Here is a 17,591-nt window from a genome sequence, read left to right on the forward strand (position 1 = left end):
ATGTGACTCCAGCAAAGCCACAAGCAAGCCTCGGGGATCGCAACCATATAGCATCTGAGGAGTTTCAAATGGGCTGGCCAAAAGAGAGCCTGGGATGCTCTGGGGTCCTCGAATGGCACCTGGGAGCCGAGAGAGCTCACCTCCCATTCATGCCATCAGGCCCAGCCCCGGGACCAGGGTTAGAGTCTCAAATGTTGCCCAGGCAACAGAAAGGAAGCTGGGGAAAGTCAGCCCTGCAGATGCTGTTTGGGAAGCAGATTGAGCAAGGCCAGGGTGGAAAGAGAGGGGCAAGGGCCATCCTCTCAGCCAATCCCATGCAACCAGGCTGGCAGTGTGTGGGGCCTTGCCTCCCTAAGTCTCAAGACTCTTGTGGCCCACCGGCTGAGCTGGGAGCCCCACTGGAATCTCCACAGAAGACACCTTCCAACCAGTAGAGCTGCAAGGGTGTCATACCCAAGGGTCTCATGACCCAAGGCGGGTCACAACCCAAGGGTCTCATGATCTAAGGGTCTCATGATCCCAGATTCCTGCTCCAAAGCATGCAGTAACGAGTAAATCCAACACAACCTTCCTCAAAATACACTTAGGACACTGCAGGTTTATTAGTATTTGTGGAGTTGTTGATTGTAAACCTAACATGTGCTTGGCCCAATACAGGCATGGGGTGGGGATGGGGGTGGGGGTGGGGCACAGGATCCTGCCCTGGAGATGCAAGCAACCCTGTGTGACCTGACAACCATCTTTGTTGCTGTTGTTGTTGTTGTTGTTGTTGTTTAGTCACTAAGTCGTATCTGACTCTTTGCGACCCCATGGACTGTAGCCTGCCACGTTCCTTTGTTCATGGGATTTCCCAGGTAAGAATACTGGCATGGGTTATCATTTCCTTCTTCAAACAACCTCCTTAAAAGACGCTAATGTGTGTGACATAGATTATGGATTCAATAGAAATCCAGAAGCCAAAGAACTGAGAAAATGATGCAACAAGTCAAGAACTTTGAAATGATCATTTTTCTCTTGGTGGTTCTAACACTCGCCCTTTTGGTGTTGAGTCCCAAAGACATCAGAACAGAGAAACCCATCGGTGGTCCTTCATCACATTCAAAAGCTGTTCAAAGAAAGATGAGATGTGTCAGGGACACACTGTCAACGCTAAAGTGAAAGTCGCTCAGTCGTGTCTAACTCTTTGAGATCCCATGGACTGACCTCTCCAGGCCAGAATACTGGAGTAGGTAGCCATTTCCTTCTCCAGGTAATCTTACCAACCCAAGGATCGAACCCAGGTCTTCTGCATTGCAGGCAGATTCTTTACCAGCTGAGCTACCAGCAGTGTCAGCACTAAAGTAATACATAAACACTCCATTGTTACACTTAGGGGTAGTATAAATAGAGAGGATCTGCAAACTACTGATAAGGAAGGAGGGGAAAATGGTGAGAAAACTCTAACTTAAATGGGGCAGGAGATTACTGAGGATAGAAGGGACCCACCCTGAGGAGGATGAGCAAAATGCAGGCTGGAGACTTGGAAGGCAGGCTTCTTCAGATGAGTTCCCTCCCTGGCCCCAGGTCCTGTGAACTCCCTGTTGAGACAAAAACTAGACACAGAAGTCTGCCCTGGAGGGTGGGGTATGAACAATGGAGCACTTACTTTGATTTATATTTTAAATATTTATCTATTTGGTTATGCCTGGGCAGGCGGGATCCTTAGTTGTGGCATGCAAACTCTTAGTCGCAGCATGTGGGATTTAGTTCCTTGACCAGGGATCGAACCCAGGCCTCCTACACTGGGAGCGCAGAATCTTAGCCCCTGGACCACCAGGGAAGTCCCTAATTTAATTCTACATGATGCCTGGATTGCTTTATTATCGGAAAAACCAACCAACCAACCAACAATACAAATGCAGATGAAGGAAAATAATAAAAACCTCCCTGGTTTTCCCAGCTCCTACAGCTCACCGTGAACTGCTGGGTAGGATGTTGCTAAACATTTTCTACATGTGGACACATGTAATCACAGACATTGTCCAGGTGCCGTTCTTACAGACATGAGGTTCTGCTATATATCCTGTTCAGCAACTTGCTCTCTTTACTTATCAAAGTGGCTTAACAGCTTCCTGAATCAGCCCAGAAGAACGGCCTCATGCTGTATTGGCAACAACACCGTCTGCTGCTGGCTGTACTCAGTGCTATGATGAGGGGCGGTGGGAGGGTGAGGTCCAGGTTCCCCCCATCTCAGACAATCCCGCAAAGAAAATCCTTGCTCCTGTGGACTCTTTGAAAGCTGCGTGTGCTCATCTTCTTTTTGCTCTCTTTGTGAGAGCGCTCTCTTATGTGACTCTAAGGTCCAAATGTGTGTTTTCTTCTTTCCTCCCCAGAGGCGTAGAGATTTCCTCCAAATGGTCCAGGATGTGCGCCATTCTGCCGCCACCATAGGCGTGGAGAACTTTGATATCGTCCGTCAGGTCTTTTCTGCCACCAAATGCCCAGAGAACCCTTCCCAGCAACACCCACCCAGACCCCTGTCCAAGTCTTTGAGTGTGGATGAGGTGGTGGGCCAGGCCTTCATCTTCCTTATCGCCGGCTACGAGATCGTCACCAACACTCTCTCTTTCGCCACCTACCTCCTGGCCACCAACCCTGAGTGCCAAGAGAAGCTTCTGGAAGAGGTGGACCATTTCAGCAAGAAACATGTGAGTACAGTCATCTGTGTGGCTTTATGTTCATCAAAGTGAAACTTATTTGCTAAAATCACATTCTAAGTGTATAAGCATGCTGTGGCCCAACTTCTCCATCTCTCTGGGTTAACAAGTAAAATGGAGTACTCAGAACAACATAGAGGGAAAAAAAAAGAATTGTCACATGCCTTCATTGCCTGGGATGGTCCATGAACCAAGCCTGGCTCAGAGAAAATGCAGAACCCCAGGCAGTCAGAGGTCAAAGGTCAGGGAAAGGGAAGGAGACCTGATTTCCCAACACTCTGTCTGTGGATTCTCCATGCTCAGGAGACTCCCAGAGTCAGCCAGAAAATGGGGCCAAGTGGAAGACAGAAACAGGCCTAAGGACAGGCCAAGTCAACGCAGGAATGGAGATGGGGAGAGTGCTAGGGAAGAGGTCTGGGAATGGAGTGACTGAAACAGGGCTGGATTCTAGATATTCCTTCTAGATGGGGCTGCTCATTGCTGGACCAGAAGCAAACTTTAGGGTGCAGAGCTTGGCTACTTCTTCACATCATTTTTTCCTGGATGCTTATGTGTGCATTACTTTAACTTATGAGCTGTTAAAGAAAGTCATTTAAAAAATCTGTGCTGTCAAAGGAAGACCACCATAATAGAATCCTTTCTAATACATTCTGATGATGTAAGGACTATTACATTCACAATGTTGGGAGGAGAGCTGTTCCATTATAGGAACTGTTAGAATTTTTTTTCATATATTGAGTTGAAAACTGATTCCCAGGAAATTCCACATGCTTATTCCACTGGGGAAAGTATTGGGTTGGCCAAAAAGTTTGGGTTTTTTTGATGCAAGTTTAGCTTTTCTTTTGAAAACTACATTAACTGTGTTGCTAGTTGCCTCAACTTCTGGCTCATCGAGAGCTTGTGGTCAACTTAAAGTCCTGTAATGTTTTGACATCTGCCAAGCCAGGTTTCCCCAGTCCATTGCTTGGACTATTGATTTTCTGAGCCTAGATGCAAGAGTATATATTTATCCTTATTACTGCTCAAGTCAGTCAAAATAATTCTGAATCTTGATTCTGGCATCTGTCATATTATAATTCCTCCAGCTTTGTGTCATCTGGGACTTGCTCAGCTTGTCTCCTATTTCATCCAAGTCATTGATTAAAGTGTTGAACAGGACAAGTCTTCCCTCCAGGTTGACATTGATCTATTAATCAATATTCTTTGGGCAGGGAGTCTCAACAAGTCATGAATTCAAATAATCCTACCACCTCCTACCATCACCCATCTCATCCTATTTCATACGTAGTTGTGTTTTTGTTTTCAGTTGAGATGGGGGCGGAAGAAGGAACAAAGATGATTGGGGTACATTACTGCAAGAGAAAAACAGGGAGTTGAAGGTATATTAGGATGCTGTTTGGGGCAGGTGACAAAACCCCAAACCAAACTCACTTAAGAACTAAAAAAAAGGCGGGGAGACACTTATGAATACAGATAATTGAGCAGCTTAGGAATAGATGATGTTGTTGTTTAGTCACTAAGTTAGAGCCGACTCTTTGTGACCCCATGGACTGTAGCCTGTCAGACTCCTCTGTGCATGGGATTTTCCAGGCAAGAATAATGGAGTGTGTCGCCATCCCCTTCTCCAGGGGCTCTTCCTGACCCAGGGATCAAACCTGCTTTTCCTGCATTGACAGGTAGATTCTTTATCACTGAGCCACCAGGGAAGTCCAGTAATAGATGTGGCTTCAAACAAATCTTTATCTAGGCTCAAAGATGGGCTCTGGTCCTAGTTTCTCCCCACTTCTTGGCTGGGCTCTCTTCATATTGGTCCCATTCTCAGGTGTTCCCTTCTCTTGAAGCCCCAGGCAACCTGCTGAGAACATCTGGGAGACAGGCTTCCACTCATAAGCAAAGGAGAAGAGTCTGTGACCCCAAATTCTCAGCAAGAGTCATTGGGTTCACTCTGGTCAGAATGCTTAGGTCACTGCCCATTCTTGAACAGACTATTGTGGCCAAGAGAACAGGGGCATGGGTGGGCTTAAGTCAATGACCCTACCCTCAGAGTCAACCGTAGCCAAGTCCTATGACTAAGAACTTGGGAGCGGACACTCCGGCAGTTACTCCAGGAGGTGGTCAAGGCAGAAGAGGCAATTCAGCCCCCTGGTCTCAAATAAACCAGGAGGCAGGTCAAACTAAAGACTTTCACGCATCTGGAGAGTGGTCTGCCATATAGTGGATGCGGTGGTGGGTTGGAGAGAGGGCAAAAGCTCTGAGAGGTAAAAGTCATGACTCACCTTCAGGGAATTTAATTGCCAATTAAAACAATAGTCTATGTCTAATACAACAGTACCTCCTTCCAAGTGAAATTCTCCAGGGCAACAGAAGGCAGCACTTGATCGAGTCTAGAATGAGTGATGTCATGCAGAGAGCTTGGGGCTCTAGGAGTCTGTCCCACCAGCTACTCTGCAATTCCATCTTGTTATGTTCATCCATCAGGAGGATACAGAGCGGGTTTCCACAGACCTGCATTCAGAGACCTTCGGCACACAACCCCTTACCTCTGAGGTGGCCTAAACTGACCTTGACCTTGAGGAGGGCGATACTATCTCACTTTACCCTGCGCTCCTTCAAATCCCCTCAGCCTAGGATGGGGGCTTCTTTCCTCAGAGAACTACCTCCTATGGGACTGTGCAAAATGTGTGTGTGTGTGTGTGTGTGTGTGTGTGTATGTATGCGTGTGCATTCATGCTCAGTTGTGTTCAACTCTTTGTGACCTCCATGGACTGTAGCCCGCCAGGCTCCTCTGTCCGTGAAATTTTCCAGGCAGGAATAGTGGAGTGGTTTGCCATTTCCTTCTCCAGAGGAACTTCCCCACCCAGGGATAGAACCTGCATCTCTTGTGTCCTCTGAATGTTGCCAGTCAAATAAACAGATTTTAGGAGGTAAAGTTTCTCAAACTTTAGCATACATAAAATCATCTAGGAAGTCTGTTCAGATGTAGAGTCTAGGGCCCTTTACACAGAGATTCTCCTTCCATAAGCCTGGGCCAGGGCCAATGAACCCCCATTTTAAATACACGTCCCAGGTGATTTTCATGCAGACGATCCCTGTTTCTACCTTGAGAATATAGCCTTTGTACCCAATGCCCTGCCCCAGCTGTGCAGGCTCCAGGGTCATTTTCTCCCTGCAGGTAACAGCTGGGACTGTCTCTGAAAAATGGTAATATATAGAAATGGTCTACAAATCAAATAAATTTGGCAGTCACAATAGTGTTAATAGTTGTATAGCCTTGCACATGGTATACATGCAATAAATATTTTCAGGTTCTCTTTTTTTCTGTTCTTTTTTTTTTCTATAATCAGAGTTCTGTTAATATGGGCCATCTGTCAGAACATGGAAATGCAGATTAGCTGTTCACACATTAGATATTTTCCTGAAAATATTCCTGAAAATTTGCATGTAAAGTAGGACTTGTGATAATTTTCCTGCCGGTTTCCATTCAACAAATATTTTTTGAGTGCCAGTTAATGCCAGAGTCAGGCTCCAGACATAGAACCCAAGAATGTTCTGACCTAGTTCTTCCATAATATCCCTGAGACCCCCACGCATCTCATTAGATGGTCTTCTCTTGTATTTGTCAATGAGATCATTAGATTTGAGCTTTTGAGTTTCTCTTCCCTGAGCCATACCATTTTTTAGCAATGCCCTATGGGAATCCAATGAAAGCTAGGTTTTCTCCCCATGGAAAAGTTTATGTGCACTGTATTGGGATTCTTTCTTCTGACAGTGACAGAGAATTCAACCCAGGTTGGCTCAGGAAATACATTTACCCATATAACTGAAAACTCCAGCATAAATCTACCTTCAGGTATGGCTTGACATAGGGGCTCAAACTCTGTCATTGAGACCCAGGTTGTCCTCTCTCCAATTCTCAGCTCCAATCATGCTGGGCATATGCCATTCTTACACAAGATCTCCCCTAATGGTCTCAAGACAGCTGTATAACCAGTTTGTTTAATAGCCTGAACTAAGTGAAGTATTGATACAAACATGGAATCCTTTCGTGCTTTCCCCCCTCCAATTATTTCTTTTTAAAATGCTCTGATAAATAGCCTTCCCTCTCCTAGATGATATCTTGGACAGATTGCAAAGGTTTCCATTCCCTTTGGCATTAAATAGTTCAAAACAGTCTGGTCCAGTTTACAACTTCAGTCTCAGACCCAATCCAATGCTCTTAGCTCAGGATGACCTGTGGTCTGAGGAAGCCGTCTAGGGGAGGGCCCTCGGTCTGTTCTTTCACCCTCCTTTCTCTCCTCCCTCTGATTCCTGGACCTCCATCTCCTCCCAGGAGTAGGCTTCTAACAGATCCCCAAATCCTGTCTAAAGGGGGCATCTGTCAGCCCTTCCCCCTGTGTTGCCCTCTGGTATGGAGCGGAAGCAGGCTGTCTCCTGAGACCACCCCTTCCCCACAGCTTCCTGACAGAGGAGGGGCTCCTGCCTCACAGCTTCTGGGTGCTGGGGTCTCCTGGTGTCAGTCAACCCTCTTAGTGCTGGCAAGATGGCTTGAGCTGACCCATGATGCCTTGCGAACAATCTGAGTGGTCACACACCTTGGCAGTACCAACAGGGGCTGCTCCCTCTGTTGTCGCCTCTCTGAGTCCTGACATCTCTCTCCAGTTACTTAGCCTTTGCTCAAATAAACAGAGGTCAAATGAACAACCGTGCTGCATGGGCAGGCGGCTCCCTGAAGAACCACAGCCAGACTCAGGCAGCTGCCCCACTTTCTAGGTATGGCTGTTTTGGACCCTCTTCCCCCCTGCTGCCGTTTGACTCACGACAGGAGAACTCTTCTCTAGGCTGAAGAATCCTTGCTCTGACAAGTCTTCCTTAAATCCCTCTCATCTTTTCATGGGCTGAGGATAGGGACATTCAGTATGAGAGCCCATTCAACTCCAGCGTGAAGAGAAGTCTCTTTCCTGGGGATCTTAGTGAAAGTCCCGCGGCATCTCACTGAGAGATTGATTGGGTCACGCGCGTACCTCTCAGCCAATCACCTGGACTCAGGGAAATACGACGCTTTGATTGGCTCAGACCTGGATCACTCTCCTAGTCCCTGGATGAGGACTCAAATGGAGTCAGTTCCCAAATGCCCACTACAAGGAACCCACAGTTCCCTGAGAGGGGAGGGGCTCCTGCCTCACAGCTTACTAGAGTGGGGTGAATGGCTGCTGGGTGCCAGGAAACAGTGTCCATCCCGGTACCTAGAATCCATGGTTTCCCCTTTTCAAATTACGTGCTCTGCAATCACTCCCACCTTCATTCTGAGCGTCTAGTTTTCCAGGCTTGAAGGTACACATCCAACAGTGCTCAGTGCTGCCAGCTCTTTTGCATTACTAAATGGTGTGTACTCCTAGCAAATGATGTGACCACTTCATACCAAGTGTCTGGTGATGTTCACAAAGCCAGTCAATGCTTCTTTATTGGTTAGAATGACACCCAGGTTGGCAGTTGGCCTTGTAGTATCCTTTCCCAGTGAAGACGGGAAATTGTCCGTGGTAAAGTCACTAATACAGGGACTCTCCTTGAACAGATTGAACGTCTGGCAGATACAGGACTACTCCAAGGTCTTCCTTCACTATTGAGGATTATCTTAATACATGTTTTACAACCCACTTATTTAGTTTGGTAATACCCTACCTCTCACCATCCTTTTTGATTCAAGTGGCCTTGATTACATCTCTCCTTTCAGGGCAGAGATCTCTGTTCCAGATATAATACAGCAATGTGTGTGCTCAGTGGCTGTCACATCTGACTCTCTGGGACCCCGTGGATTGTAGCCTGCCAGGCTCCTCTGTTCATGGGATTTCCCAGGCAAGAATACTGGAGTGGATTGCCATTTCCTATTCCAGGGGATCTTCCTGACCCATGGATTGAACCCACGTCTCCTTCATTTCCTGCATTAGCAGGTGGATTCTCTAATACTGAGCCAATTGGGAAGCCTGTAATATAGGTACAATCCATTCTCTAATTCATGCCTAGGGCTACTTCTTTCTAGAACATGTATGTTTTCTCCCAAATCATCTGACTTTGGAATCATGTATTTGGCTTCCCCTCCTTTCACAAAACCTTCTTTCTCAAGTCACCAATCTCTTGGCAAACTCTTGCTTTCCCCATGTGTTTCCTTATTCATCTTAAAGGGGAGGTACCTTCATTAAATTCAGTAGTGGAGGAGCAGGGAAAAATTTGTACCATTTGGACCACTCATAAAATTGAGAAAACATGCCAGTTATTTAATAAGACCTCTGTACTATGGATGCTTCATTGTGTTCTCCAATACCTAATTTTGACAAGGATGGGGGGGGGGGGGACTTCTTTCCATATAAATTGTTTTTGCTATAGCTTTAGCACTTTATGTTGAAATTATTGACTTTTGATCTGGCTAAACCATTCTCTTCTATTCTTGTTGGTGCTGGACTGTGCCAGCCAAAATTTATGACCCATTTTCCTTCTGTTTAATTGTTGTTATAAATCTGCTGTGAAGAACCTAGTTGTAAATTTATCACAAATTGGACTAGATTGATATACAGCCTCTCTTTAGGATAATTTGAGCACAGTTATGCTTTAGAAGGAAGGCCAAATTCTTAACTTCTCTTGAGGAGCTGCTTTGTAACCATTATAAATACCTAATTAAAATACAACTTACTCTCTTTTTCTTTTAAGGATAAAAGAGCATTTCATGCTGGGTATTTCAGCTGATTAGCTCATACTGCTAATATGAGCAAGGCTGAGGATTTGTTCCTTGAAGTAGCCAGAGGATCTCAAAGGAAAAAAAGCATATTCTGTGGCTACACACACACACACACACACACACACAGTCATTTCACTCCAACCACCTGTCCTTTGTCACAGTGGGTAAGATTGGGTGAAAAGAAAGTGCCTATCTTAACACAAATCCTTACTATGGAAAAAAAAAGTCTCCCAGTTTGTATTTCACTCAGGGTTCTTGTCATAGGGAGTGTGTGCTCAGTCACTCAGTTGTGTCTGACTCTTTGTGACCCCATGGACTAGAGCCCGCCGGGCTCCTCTGTCCATGGAATTTTTCAGGCAAGAATACGGGTTGCCATTTCCTTCTCCCGGGGATCTTCCCAACCAGGGATTGAACCCACATCTCCTGCCTCTCCTGCATTGGCAGGTGGATTCTTTACCGCTGCGCCACCTGGGAAGACCTCACAGGGAGTAGGGGACTTTAAGATTCAAGTGAAAAACTGGAAATGGGTTTTTCCCCATTGAGAAGGTTTCCTGCCTCTGTCTGGGTCTGCTGGGGCCCTGCTGTTGGACAGTTTAGAGGGAGTAAGCTGAGGTGTTCCCCACGGTTCAGTTACTCAGCCACACAGGGCTTAGTGTCTCTTCTGTAAGCGTCCCTTTCCTACACATCCCACAATAGCACACCAGAACACAAAGCAACAAGCTACAGAGAAGAAGACAGGAACAAAGAATAGCTTAGGGCCCAAAGTCACACTATGAAACAGAGGCGAGAACTGGGACTTCAGCAGGCTGAGGGCAGCAGCAGCAGACTGTGGTATCAGCCTCAGAGTATAACATACGTGGGAATCCCCAGGGGCTCTTGCTAAACTGCAGGTTCCTATGCAGGAGGTCTGGGGTGGGGCCTGAGACTCTGCATTTCCAACAAGTTCCCAGGTGCCACCAGTGCTGCCAGTTCATGGCCCACGCTCTGCGCAGCCAGGTTTTAAACCCTAAAGACGGCTCTCCCTATGTTGTGATACACGTAACAAATATTTATTCCCTGTGGTGGTTTAGTCGCTAAGTCATGTCTGACTCTTGCAACCCCATGGATTGTAGCCCACCAGGCACTATGGGATTCTCCAGGCAAGAATACTGGAGTGGGTTGCCATTTCCTCCTCCAGGGGATCTTCCCAACACAGGAATCGAACCCTCACCTCTTGAGTCTCCTGCATTGGCAGGCAGATTCTTTACTGAACCACCAGGTTCAGTCAGTAAAGAATAAGTAAATAAATAAATTCATTTTTTCCTAATGATAGTTAAAGTACTGATGTTCTGCCAATGATTAACCTTTTGTTAATAAAGTAAAACAGATTCAAAATTACCCCAACAACAATGGTGCCACTCTCACTTGATTGAGTGAGGGATAACGTGATGCAGGAATTACTCAGTCCTGGATGTGTCTTTAGTAGCGTATTACCCATAGTCCTGGTGGCTCAGCTGGTAAAGAATCTGCCTGAAATGTGGGAGACCTGGCTTCAATCCCTGGCTGGGGAAGATCCCCTGGAGAAGGGAAAGGCTACCCACTCCAGTATTCTGGTCTGAAGAATTCCATGGACTCTATAGTCCATGGGGATTCAAAGAGTCAGACACAACTGAGTGACTTTCACTTTCATCCATAATCCTCAAATCATCTCAGTTCTTTACATACAGTTGACCCCTGAACAAGGGGGTTACGACTGCCAACTCCCTGCACGGTCAAAAATCTGAGTAGAACTTTTGACTCCCCCCTCACAAATTTAACTACTAAGAGCCTACTGTTGACTGGAAGCCTTACCGATAACATAAACAGTCAATTAACATATATTTTGTATGTTAGGTTATACACTCTATTCTTACAGTAATCTAGAGAAAAGAAAATGTTAAGAAAATAATAAGATTTCTAATTATTTTCACAAGATTCATAAAATTATCCTTTATAATACTGTCCTGTATTTATCAATACTGTAAGTTTACTTCATCTGTTTACAAGATGAATCATCAGTCAATGCCTACATCAATATTGTCTTATAGGATACAAAACATTTGTAGATGTTATAGGTACTGCTAATGCTGTACCTATAGGAAAAGAAATTTAAATTTATTTACAGGTATAATGATCCATGCATTAATAATGAAGGAGCAACAATATGCTTGCTGTATGGTAACCTACCATAATCAATATGATTGTTTCACAGTTCAGTTCAGTCGCTCAGTTGTGTCCAATTCTGCAATGCTATGGACTGTGGCACGCCAGGCTTCCCTGTCCATCACCAAGTCCCAGAGCTTGCTCAAACTCATGTCCATCAATTTGGTAATGCCATCCAACAATTTCATCCTCTGTCATCCCCTTTTCCTGCCTTCAATCTTTCTCAGCATCAGGGTCTTTTCCAATGAGTCGGCTTTTCACATCAGGTGGCCAAAATACTGGAGTTTCAGCTTCAGCCTCAGTCCTTCCAATGAATATTCAGTGTTGATTTCCTTTAGGATGGACTGGTTGGATTTCCTTGCAGTCCAAGGGCCTCAAGAGTCTTCTTCAACACCACAATTCAAAAGCATCAATTCTTTGGCACTCTTTATGGTCCAACTCTCACATCCATACATGACTACTGGAAAAACCATAGCTTTGACTTAGATGGACCTTTGTTGGCAATGTAATGTCTCTGCTTCACAGTAGCCTCGCCTGTATACTAATCATTATAAAGTTTCTATGGTATACAGTATTACAGTCATATTCATAATACAGTATTGGAAACATTGTTACATTTTTTGAAAAACCACTGACCTGTGATACTAGGCTGTTACAGTGTCTTCAGTTATGGGATAAGCATACCATAGATAATGTAATTCTTCGAATGCAAAGTTACAAAACAGTAAGAAGATAATATAAGTTTTTATATTAAACATCACCTTTATCCCTATGTAAGAATAAACTAATATCTATCCATCTATCTGCTATCTATATATATATTTTGGGGGCAGTGCCATGCATCATGTGGGATCTTAGTTCCCTGACCAGGAATCAAACCTGTACCCACTGTGTTGGAAGCCCAGAGACTTAACCACTAGACTGCCAGGGAAGTCCCAGTATCTACATATATTTCATGCATGTGTGACATACCTTTTTCTTAATCTTTTCAATATTACTAGGCTGTGTGATTTTGAGTTTTTTCAAATTGTCACAAACCTCCAAAATTTTTTTTCCAAAATATTTATTAGAAAAAAGTCTGCTTATAAGTAGACCTGCACAGTTCAAACCTGTCTTGTTCACGGGTCAACTCTTAATTTCCTCCAGGAGGTGTTTTGGAAGTGGGGGTAGGTTTTGAGTTGATTTAAAGTTGTTTTCAAGGCAGATGAAGGTGGCAACCAGAGCCTTCTCTCTGGATGCATGTATAGACTGGGGACCTGTCGCATCCAATAAGCACCCCCCCAGCAGCTGCACCTTTTGGGCAGACACCATCTAGACCATAAACACCTCTTACCAGCCCTTGATGTATACGGCATCTCTTGGTGTCTGTTGAAAGGCCATGGCAAAGAGAATGTTTCTGATGCTCTCTCCCCAGGGGGCTATACTGTTTTCACTGCAGGAGCAGGAGCTGCAAGGGAGAGCCCTGGGATGTGTCCAACTTGCCCACTCTGTCCTCTCTGGAAGTGTCTGACCCAGAGAAGCAGACTCTCTCACCCTCCCCTGGTATCCCAACAACTAACATCAGAGCAGAGAAGTCTTGACAGTTTCCCTGATGTATGCCTGGATCTCAATCATGTTAATTAGGATTTGTGGCTACTGCTTCCAAACACCAATTCCAGGAAGGAAGAAGGAAGACAGGATAGGAGGCATCTCTGTGCCCATCTTTAGACAATTCAAGAATTCCCAAAGCAAGGTGAACAGCCAACCTGGATCAGGGGGACAGAGGCCCCGGTTTTCAAGTTCTCGGATACATGCACCACCCAGGGCTCAAATGCTTCCACATTGATTGAAGATATCCAAAGACACAGCATGTGTTAGTCGGTCAGTCATGTCTGATTCTTTTGTGACCCCATGGACTGTAGCCCACTAGGCTCCTCTGTCCATGGAATTCTCCAGGCAAGAATACTGGAGTGGATTACCATTCCCTTCTCCAGGGCATCTTCCCGACAGAGGGATCGAACCCTCAGGGTCTCCTGCATTGCAGGCAGATTCTTCACCGTCTGATAGCCAAAGTGACCCGTGGGGAAACCGACCTGTTCTGACTTTGAACCACCCCCAGGGACCTCAGCAATAGCAGCCGCATCCCCAGGCCTTGTGCTGTCCAGAACTCAAGAGATCTGGGTGGCTGCCTGGCCTCTTCCTCTCTTTCCAGTCCCTTCTCATCTACCTCATTTCTCTGTTTCCTCTCCTCTCTTCAACATCTACAGCATCTCTTAGCCTTCTTGCTCCCTCTCTTTCCCTGAGTCTTGTTCTGGCTCTCTTCCCCAGATTCAGAGAGATACAGAAGCTTTCCCACTCCACCCCATGACCCACTGCCCACTTGGGAGCCTCTGGCCATCCCAGAAGCCTGTACCCACACGGCGATGTCCCACGTGCATGCACTGGGGGTGGGCAAGTGGGAGGCTGACTGAGAGCTGGAAGGACTTACAAGTGTGTTTTCTGGGCCAGCCGGCCAAGTGTGGCACGACAGCACAGTGAAGTGTGGTGAATTTTCAGCAATGAATGCTCCAACTCCCACCTCCCCTGAGTCCCTGCAGAGCAGTTCCGTCTCGGCAGAGGAGAGGTGACCTGCAAAGAGATGCTTCCCCTGGGAGTGGGCCACACCAATCAGCACAGATTTTGGTGTCTTTCATGTGGCGACTCAGAGTATTTTATATTCAATACCTGGGCCTCTAGAGGGGTTGGGCTTTGCAAAGCAAATAAGCCAGTGGTGTTGATTCACATCAATCCAGGAAAGCAAGAATTTAAAAATAAACTTAGGAAGGTGAACACCACAGGTGAAGCTCAGTGTTTGGTGGGTCCACTTGGCACTGAACTGGATTCTCAACTGCACGGCTCATTTATTTAACTACTGCTCACATTATGTTCTTTTAAGACATCAAAAGTCTGTATTTTATTCCCAACAATTAGATTCTGAAATAATAAATAAACACACACTTTTTAAAAAACACACTTCAGTGGACTCTATTGGCCAGTGGTGGAGCAAGAACCTCAGAATGGTGACATCCTGGGCAAATATAAAGACTTTCTTGATCCACCCATCACTGGGCATCACATTCTACCATTAGGAGGTGCTTCCTTTGTCTCAATGCTTATCCCTTATTAAATGCCACTGCTCTTGGGAGGGGTGCTGTAATCAAGTCCCCACCAGGATGTTATTCCCATGATAGCAAGGGCTCCGCTTGGCATGCTGGTGTATCCCAGGCACTCCAACAGCACCTGGAATGCAGGAGGCTTGTGGCAAATAAATGTTGAATGAATGAATGAATCTTTGTGTGTGAGTGCTTGCTTAGTTGTGTCTGACTCTTTGTGACCCCATGGACTGCAGCCCACTGGGCTCCCCTGTCCATGGGATTATCCTGGCAGGATAATGGACGGGTTGCCATTTTCTTCCCCAGGGGATATTCCCGACCCAGGGATCAAAAGCCCTGTCTCTTGAATCTCCTGCAATGGCAGGTGGATTCTTTACCATTAAGCCACCTGGGAAGCTCAAATGAATGTTTGCTCCTTTTCTAACTGGAGACTAACTGAAAGCAAACTTGCAGTGGGGAGGCTTAGGGAGGTTCCTGCAAGCTGGATGGAAGGAAGTAGGCTGAAGTCAGAGAGAGAGAAGGCACTGCCGAGGGATATGCAGGCAGATGAGAGCAGCGCTCAAGGCCCCTGTAGACCTACAGTCTTGTTCCCGCAAGGCTCCCATGGGGCCCAGAGCCTGTCATGCCAAGGAAAGGATGGAACCTGAGCCCTCAGGATGCAAGGTGACCTTGGAGGTTAGGTAGAACAGCCTCCCATCCAGAACTAATATCTGAGAGAAGATCATGCCCCTCTGCTTGATTGCTCCCAGGAACAGGGAACTTACTATCTATAATCTTCCCTTTATCCTTGATAAAGCTCTTCCTTACAGAGGATTGAACTCTGCCTCGGCAGACAGCCCACCCACTAGCCCTTGTTCCACTTCTCTCTCAGTTCATGGTATTTGTCCGCTAGCAGTCAGCAAATTAATAGTTTCTGCCAGGAGGCAACTTCCACACTCACTAATAGCCAGTCACTGGGCATCTCAGAGACAGAAAGAGGAAGGAAAATTGAGAAATCAGTAGAGAATAAAGAGACCTTTCTAAAATGTTTGCTTGTGGTCCAGATATTCAGTTTACTCTGTTTTCTGGTAAGGCTGTTTTGCCCCAGGACTGTGGGCAGTATTATGAGTCACTTTTTTTTTCCCCAGCATTATAGCTGAATATGGTATGTGTGAAAAATATCAACCACGTGAGCCTGTTACTCCAGGCATAGGAATATTCCAGATCACAGGGACCCGTTTGGCTCCCCTAGGAATTGCAATGTGTAAGGTTTATAAAGTTAAGCACTTAAGAATTCTGTCTTTAAAATTTAAATATTTAGATTGGGTCTCTAGGACACAAAAGGCAATGCCGGTTTCTCGCTTGCTTAATTTGATTTTTTTTTCTTCCTTTTTGGTAGCACAAGTTGTGTTTCAAAGCCTCATTCCTTGAATGTTCCCTATAGGAGGAATGTAATTAAACTCCACTGGCCTCCCCTGCTGGGACCAAACTGTGGCCAGAGCTGTAGGAAGCATGAGGCAGATACCCTGCGAAAAGACGCCTTATTATAAAGATGAGAAGAGAATCACCTTCCCTCTGGTTATGAACAAGATGCTTTAGAAAGCCACCCAGGCTCCTTTTGCAATGGGCTTAGTCTCCAAGACATTTTAATTAGTCATTTAAGACTGCAAGAAAGAGGATCAACTCCTCACCTCCTTACAGTAGACAGGGACTTCAGCTCCAGGAGAAACTGGTTCAAGTGGCTGAGGAGGTGGGAGGCCCAGTCGGAGGGGGGGTTCTCGACAAAGGACAGATTTTTTTCATGGAAACGGCACAGCTAGGTATCGTGCCCGCTCGTTCACTGTGTTTGAGGTCCCATTTGTTGAAGGTGGTTCTCAGCCTTCCTGGGGGACAGGCATCACCTTTTGCTGGGACACCTGGAGGGGGCAGAGCCAAGAATCACTCACTGAGACAGGGGCTCCCGATCACACACAGACCAGACCTCAACTTCTCTCTGATCCAGGAGCAATGCCGCCCCACCAGGAAGGGCTAGGCTCAGCCCTGCCCAGTGTCCACAGGAAACACAGAGCTGCCACTTGCTGGCAGTGTGGTGTGGTGACTGGCACCATCTCTTTGTTCCTCAATTTTTCGTATCTGCTAAATAGGAATTGCAACAGTGTGTAGCTCATGAGGCCGTTGAAAGGGCTATTGGACCAAATCCATGTATGATTCTGGGCACAGTGTCTGGGTATGTGTATGTGGGTATATATATGTGTGGGGGGGTGTTTATTGTTGTTGTTTAGTTGCTAGGACATGTCCAACTCTGTAGCCCACTAGGCTTCTCTGTCCATGGGATTCTCCAGGCAAGAATATGAGTGGATTGCCATTTTCTTCTCCCGGCATCTTCCTGAGCCAGGGATCGATCCGATGTCTCCTGCCTTGCAGGTGGATTCTTTACCAGCTGATCCACCAGGGAAGCCCCTATTCTTTGGTAAAGAGCAGGAAATGAGCATCTGAGATGTTTGTCTTGCAGCCTTATTACCAGCCTGCTCCCCACGCCCCCACCCCATCTGTCGGTCCCTGGTGCTGTGGTGGAGAGGAGCACTGTCCTCTCTCTCCCTGGGTCTCTATTAGATGCTATTAGAGCATCTATCCGATGCTCTCCTGGCTGCAGCCAATCGGTAACAGCTGCTGCAGCCATCTATTTTCATTTCAGTTAAGGAGAGTCCTTGGATGGTCAGGAGCCAGGGAACAGCCCTGCAGCCTGAGGCTAGGGAGATACTGCCCTCCCTCCACCCAGAAGGAGGCTCTTCTCACCTGACCCCTCCCTGACTCACCGCTGCACATGGCTGCTCTCCTCGGAGGCCATCAGAGCAGGACCACCCCCTCCCCAAA

General features: G+C 46.3%; 1 protein-coding gene across 3 annotated transcripts in view; it reads left to right on the forward strand.

Annotated features, from left to right (window-relative positions):
• Window positions 1–17,591, forward strand: part of TBXAS1 (thromboxane A synthase 1) — a 164,645-nt gene that overhangs the window by 108,129 nt on the left and 38,925 nt on the right. For all 3 annotated transcript variants that reach the window (XM_065939035.1, XM_065939037.1, XM_065939036.1), the window contains one exon: window positions 2,373–2,687. In XM_065939035.1, coding sequence (XP_065795107.1) covers window positions 2,373–2,687 — 315 coding nt within the window. The remainder of the gene's footprint in view (window positions 1–2,372; window positions 2,688–17,591) is intronic.

Source organism: Muntiacus reevesi, chromosome 6 (genome assembly GCF_963930625.1).
Source record: "Muntiacus reevesi chromosome 6, mMunRee1.1, whole genome shotgun sequence".
NCBI lineage: Eukaryota > Metazoa > Chordata > Mammalia > Artiodactyla > Cervidae > Muntiacus > Muntiacus reevesi.